Below are 6,097 nucleotides of genomic sequence, written 5' to 3' on the forward strand. Positions count from 1 at the left end.
TTTTTTTTTTTTAAAAAGTCCTTACTGGGAAAAGAAAAAGAAAAAAAATCCAATATACAGGTTAATATTTTACATTTCTGATTAAAAATTACAAAAAGAAAGCAAGAAAATAAAAACACTTACTGAGAGCCAGCCCAGGGCCAGGTACCATTCTGAGCACTGGGGATACAGCTCTGAGCAAAATGGGCAGAAATACTTCCTGGCACAGGACTGTTGTTCTGGAGGGGGAATGTCTGGGTTCTCTGGGGCTGCAGTAAGAAATTGCCAGGGTCTAGCCTCGGCGGGGGTGGGTTATCTCATCGGAAGTGGCACAGGAAGGGAAGATGAAGGCCTTGGTTCCTTTTTTATGCACGTCCTCAGTCGGACACTCCCAGAGATCGCTCTCTGAAGAGTGACAACTGCTAGGAATCATCGTGCCTTTTTATTGAAAATGTGATACATGCAAGTAAACGGGAGAGGGGCTACGTGTTCTAATTATCAGTTCATAAAGTTTTAACAATAGGGAACATAGGTTCCATTCAGGGTTGGATTAAGGGTGGGTCTATTGCAGTTCAGCAATTGTTTGATGTAGGCAGGTCTTCATGGAATGCAGTTTCGGGAAAGCAGCTCCAGCAAGCAGAGATAATTATCAGCTGATGTGGCGGCAGCCATCTTGTGATTACTGAACACGATGCTGAGAAAAGAAAATCTCAAGTATAGATATTAGTTCTTAATGGATCTCAATAATGATACTTATATAGTTTTATAGGGATCTAAAACTTAATTCAAGGAATCCTAATATATTTATCTATTCTAAAGGGGTGAAGCTATTGTTCACTTGGTGAGGGCGGGGATACTTTAAACAGCTTTTTCAACTGGCGGTAAAGTGACTAACAAGTTAATGAAGAACTTTAAAGTGGGTTTGTGGTATACCTAAGCATTCTATTGTGCCTGTGGTGCCACTGTTATGTATTTTGTTAGAAGATTAGCTACCGTAGGGTGGGAGTGTCCTGGGCCAGTTTCAGCCTAATTCTATTTTATGTAAAGAAAAGGTTATTTTTTGGGAACCAGCAGTTAGCGTAATGGCTATGTCGCTGGACTCCCACGTAGTCGACCGTGGTTCGCGTCCTGGACCCGGTGGCTTAAAACTCACGCCGAGTGCGTGTGCGTGCATGCCCAAGATCCCGAGAGGAGAATGGAGGAGAAGGGATTGCGGCATGACCATCCCCCCGGGGGGTGATTTCTCGCTTTCTGTCTCTATGTCTCTGTCTGTCTGTCTGGCGAGCGCACGCACCCTATAGTGAAAACCTCTCAAAAAAAAAGAAAAAAGAAAAAAGAAAAGAAAAGAAAAGAAAGAAAAAAGAAAAGGTTATTTATAAGCTTATGTTAAATGTGGCTTGAAAGGCCTTCCAAAGGTCAAGAAGATTTCTGCCTAGATGGAACTTCAGCACACCCTCCATTGTGACCACAGGGACGAAGCATTGTAATTAACAGTAATTAACAGGTGGTAAGGGCAAAGGGGAGCAGTCAGGGGACTTTCGGGAAATTTTATCAGATACTCAGAATGTATAAGAGAGCTATGTAATTCTTTTATAGTAGTATATCAGGGAGTCAGAGGGGGGTCGCTTCCTAGCAAGGCTACCGCAGTCTCTGGAGCATACAGCAAGTGGCCTTGCCAACATGCTGAGTCGACCCAAGCTGTGCTCAAAAGTTGGGGGGCTCAAACAGATCCTGGGGCCCCGCTGGGTCGGACTCCTCCAAGAAATCACCACAGGCCCTGGTGACATGTGCCTGGAGGTTAGAAGTCTGAAATCAGGGTGTTGGCAGCCCCCGCTCCCTCTCAGGACTCGAGAAAACAATCCTTCGACTTCCCAGAAGTTCCTCGCCTTGAAGAAGCAAAACCCCAGTCTCTGGCTCTGTCTTCTCTTTTTTTTCCTGCATGCCTCTGTGTCATCACGCGATGTGTCCCTGTGTGTCTCAAATTCCCCTCCCTTGTAAGGACACCAGTCATTGGATTAGGGCTTTCCCTGATCTGCTATGCCTTCACCTTAACTCGATAGCATCTGTAAAGACCCCTTTCCACATCAGGTCAGAGGCACAGGTACCTGGGCGTTGGGACTTAAACATATTTTTTTGGAAGACCACAGTTCTACTCATGACAGGCAATAGCTAAGAGAGAGAAAAAGACCATGTACCCCAGCGGGTGGTAGGTGTCGTGTGACAGGGTGTAAAATGAAGCAGGGAGGGCGTAAAGGTCTGAGGGACTGTGAGGGGAGCCAGGGAGGCCTCCCAGGGAACGTGACATCTGAGACAGGACTTAAGAAGGTAAGAAAGCCAGCGTGTGCGTGTGTATGTGTGTGTGTGTGTAAGTAAGTGAGGAGTGGAAACCAGGTGGGCACGGAGCAGAGGGCTTGAGGTGGGTGTTCCTGCACACCCGAGGAACTTCAAGGAGGCTGTGCTGGAAGGCAAGGAAGGGCAGGGAGTGCTGGGGAGTGAAGCCAGTGAGGCCGCAGGGCTGATGGAGGCTGGGGTCCGTGACACGTTGAGTCCCCATTTATGGTTGCCTGTCTCGTGGGGTAGCCTTCAGCCACAGGATTCTGGTGGTTTCTGTCCTCCCCACAGACATCTACGCCATCGGGGTGGGCGAGCTGGATGTGGACTGGAGGGAACTGAACGAGCTGGGGTCGAAGAAGGATGGTGAGAGGCATGCCTTCCGGCTGTCGGACGCAAAGGCTCTGCAACAGGTGTTCGAGCACATGCTGGGTGAGCAACCTTCCCCCCCCCCCGGACAGGATGGTGAGGAGCTAGCTGGCCCAGGTGTGACCCTGGACACAGCACCCTCATCTGCCTCCTTCCCCATATGTCCCTCGTACCCACAGATGTCTCCAAGCTCACGGATACCATCTGTGGGGTGGGGAACATGTCAGCCAATGCCTCTGACCAGGAGAGGACACCTTGGCACGTCACCATTAAGGTACTCGGGTCCCAGGGGTGGAGGTGGCCGTGGGCAGAGGTGTGGCAGGTCCTGAAGACCCCTTGCTCTCCTGCAGCCCAGGAGCCAGGAGACCTGCCGGGGGGCCCTCATCTCCGACCAGTGGGTCCTGACAGCGGCTCACTGCTTCCGCCACGCCGAGGAGGACCGCTCCCTGTGGAGGGTCCACGTGGGTAAGGCAGAAGCCTCCCTGGGCTCCCAGTCCCGCCAACAGAGGTCCCGCCACCTGTCCCCAGCCTGGTCCCTTCCGGAGCCCTGGTCCTGCCTAATCTGCCGTATTGTCCTCAGGGGATCCCAGCTCCCAGTGGGGCAAAGACTACAGTATTGAGGAGGCGGTGATCTCCTCGGGGTTTAACGTCTCTGCCAAGAAGAACCAGGGGATCCCGGAGTTCTACGGCGATGACATCGCCTTGCTGAAGCTGACCCAGAAAGTCAAGATGTCCAGTCACGCCAGGTGCCAGAGTCTGGGATGGGAGGTTGCTGTGAGGGAGAGCGCTGGGGAGCCCCTGAGGCGACAGGGGACGTGACCTGTCCTCCTCTCCAGGCCCATCTGCCTCCCCTGCACGGTGGAGGCCAACCTGGCTCTGCGGCGGCCTCCGGGGAGCACCTGTCGGGATCACGGTGAGTGTGGGGTTTAGAGCTCAGGGACAGCTGGGGCCGGTGCCCGGGGCGTGATGCAGCCTGGCCGCAGTCCCTACGCGGGGCGTCTGAACTTGGGGCAAAGGAACCAGCACGGACACCCCCTCTTCGATTGCAGAGAATGAACTTCTCAGCCAAGTGAACATTCCCGCGCATTTTGTCGCCTTGAATGGGAACAAAATGAACATCCACCTCAAGATGGGGACAGAGGTGAGTCTTGGATCAGGGAGCTGAGAGCCTCCTCCAGGCAGCTCCTCGAAGGTCCCTCTTCCAGCCCCGGCCCCGGCCACTTTCTCTGTCTGACTCGGCCACCCCTCCCCTCAGGCCTGGCTGGTCAGCCCGGCATCCCTGGCGTCTGCTCATCCATCCTTCTCTCCTGCTCCACCCTCCTGCAGAGGACAAGCTGTATCAACGCCGTCACCCAAGACAAAGTCGTGTTCCCCGAGCTGACTGATGTCACAGAGGTGGTGACAGATCAGTTTCTGTGCAGTGGAACCCGGCAGGACGACCATCCCTGCAAGGGTGAGGAACCCCCCATCACCACCATGCCTGGATTCCAGGGGGAAGGCCACTGGTGTCCCTGTGGCTAGCACACATGCCAGGACACCAGTGTGGCCTGGATGACACTGTCTTCTGTCCTTTGTTGGCAGGAGAATCTGGGGGAGCCGTTTTCCTTGAGAAGAGAATGAGGTTTTTTCAGGTAAAAAGGGAGAAGCTTGCAGGATGGGGTGACAGGATCTCGGCCCTGCTGGAGGCATGGGACAGGTCTCGGAAGGAACCAGGGAGGTTGGGGGCTAGAGCTGGGGCAGCGGTGACCTCCCACCCTCTCCTCCTTCCCTCCAGGTGGGCCTGGTGAGCTGGGGTCTGTACAACCCCTGTGCTGGTGCCAAAGACAAAAACTTCCGCGGAAAACCCCATCCCGGCCGGGTGCCCCCGCCACGGGACTTCCACATCAATCTCTTCCGCCTGCAGCCCTGGCTGAGGCAGCACTTGGACGGGGTCCTGAACTTTCTGCCCCTCTGATCCGGGCCCATGCCCTTTGCTGTTGTGCCAGGATCTGCCATCTCTCCTACCTTCCAGTTCCGAAAGCCCACCCTCAGCCCCCAGACTGAGGCAATCCCTGTCTCCGCATGGCATCCTGGAGGCAGCGCTGGCAAGCTGGGGAAATTCCCTGGTGCCGCCCACTCCTCCTCCTCCTCCCCCTGGTCTACTTGATGCATGCTCCTTTCACTTTCACGTGGAATTTCCAAATTATGAAATGAATAAAAACCAGTGATTTCCACATCTGTCTGTGTTTCTGCCCGGGGCCAGGCAGGGCTTGCCCGGTGGGGAGGGGAAAGAAGCGGCCAGAGTGATTCCAGGAACCACAGCAGGGCAGGTCAGAGACCCTGCAGGACAAACAGTGGCTGGACTCTGCCCCACACACATGGTCAACAGGGGATCAAGCTGGGAGCCTCGTTCCTGGTCTCCAAGGGGACGGCCCGAGCTGGCTGGGGAGGATTGAGGGCCGAGAGGAGGGGTGGGGGGGAACGCCCTGGACCTTGGCTGCAGAGGGCGGGCGCAGTTGCTATTTCCTCAACTGGCAGCTCACGGGCCCTCCCACTGGACGTTCCGGGAAAGCGAGGTGGGTAGGGCAGGCGGGGTGAGCTGCAGGTGCCAGAACACAGATTGCATATAAGGCTGGGGGCTGGTGGGGGCAGGGGAAGGGAGTGCACCAGACCCAGGTCTGGAGTTTCAGATTGGACGCTGAGCCCTGCGGACACTCCGAGAAGGCTGGGGCTGGCCAACCTGACATCGTCCCGGCTTCTGTCCTGCCCTCCATAGCCATGGGGAGCCATCTCAGCCCCCAGCTCTGCCTGCTGTCCTTGGTCTTGGGCCTCCTGTCTGGAGGTAAGTGGGGTCACGTCCCCCCCCCTGCTGCTCCAGCATCCTTCCGTGGCCAGGTGGGGCCAGGCTTCATCGGCTTTTCTCCTCAGGCGTGAGCGCGACCCCAGTGCCTGCAGACCAGTCCCAGAGATCCTGTTCTCCGGAGGAGGCTGCGATCAAAGGCGGCTCCTTCCGGCTCCTGCAGGAGGGCCGCACCCTGGAGTACGTGTGTCCCTCTGGCTTCTACCCGTACCCCGCTCAGACGCGCACCTGCAGGTCCACGGGGTCTTGGAACACTCTGAAGACCCAAGACCAGAAGATAGTCAAGAAGGCCGAGTGCAGAGGTTTGTGGGTGGTGAGCGCAGGCAGTGGGCCGGAGGAGGGACAGTGCAGGTGGTGGCCAGGGCCTGGACCAGCACGAGATTAGAACTGTCCTGAGCTGATCGGGACACGTGGCAGGCTGGCCCGTGGGACTAACAAGCAGGGGAAGCTCTGGGAAAGGAGGGAGGAGAAAGGCAGCCGACCCTTGCTGTCGGGGAGCCCTGGCAGGCAGGAGCAGCGGCCGTCCAGGAGGCCGAGGGGTAGCCGGTGCTTCCGGGCGGCGACGAGGGACAGGGGCTC

The 6,097-nt window shown here is 55.9% G+C and overlaps 2 protein-coding genes across 2 annotated transcripts in view; both read left to right on the forward strand.

Moving 5' to 3' along the window:
• Positions 1-4,892, forward strand: part of C2 (complement C2) — a 24,285-nt gene extending 19,393 nt beyond the window's left edge. The window contains exons 10-18 of the mRNA XM_006154300.3: positions 2,602-2,742; positions 2,859-2,953; positions 3,030-3,144; positions 3,260-3,425; positions 3,516-3,592; positions 3,729-3,820; positions 4,006-4,132; positions 4,261-4,310; positions 4,454-4,892. Coding sequence (XP_006154362.1) covers positions 2,602-2,742; positions 2,859-2,953; positions 3,030-3,144; positions 3,260-3,425; positions 3,516-3,592; positions 3,729-3,820; positions 4,006-4,132; positions 4,261-4,310; positions 4,454-4,633 — 1,043 coding nt within the window. The 3' untranslated portion in view covers positions 4,634-4,892. The remainder of the gene's footprint in view (positions 1-2,601; positions 2,743-2,858; positions 2,954-3,029; positions 3,145-3,259; positions 3,426-3,515; positions 3,593-3,728; positions 3,821-4,005; positions 4,133-4,260; positions 4,311-4,453) is intronic.
• A 352-nt stretch (positions 4,893-5,244) lies between these two features.
• The window catches only part of CFB (complement factor B), a gene marked incomplete at its 3' end in the record, with an annotated part of 7,851 nt that continues 6,998 nt past the window's right edge, over positions 5,245-6,097 (forward strand). The window contains exons 1-2 of the mRNA XM_014590089.2: positions 5,245-5,500; positions 5,587-5,820. Coding sequence (XP_014445575.1) covers positions 5,437-5,500; positions 5,587-5,820 — 298 coding nt within the window. The remainder of the gene's footprint in view (positions 5,501-5,586; positions 5,821-6,097) is intronic.

The sequence above is a fragment of the Tupaia chinensis genome, unplaced genomic scaffold (assembly GCF_000334495.1).
Source record: "Tupaia chinensis unplaced genomic scaffold, TupChi_1.0 Scaffold000403_1, whole genome shotgun sequence".
NCBI classification, from domain to species: domain Eukaryota; kingdom Metazoa; phylum Chordata; class Mammalia; order Scandentia; family Tupaiidae; genus Tupaia; species Tupaia belangeri.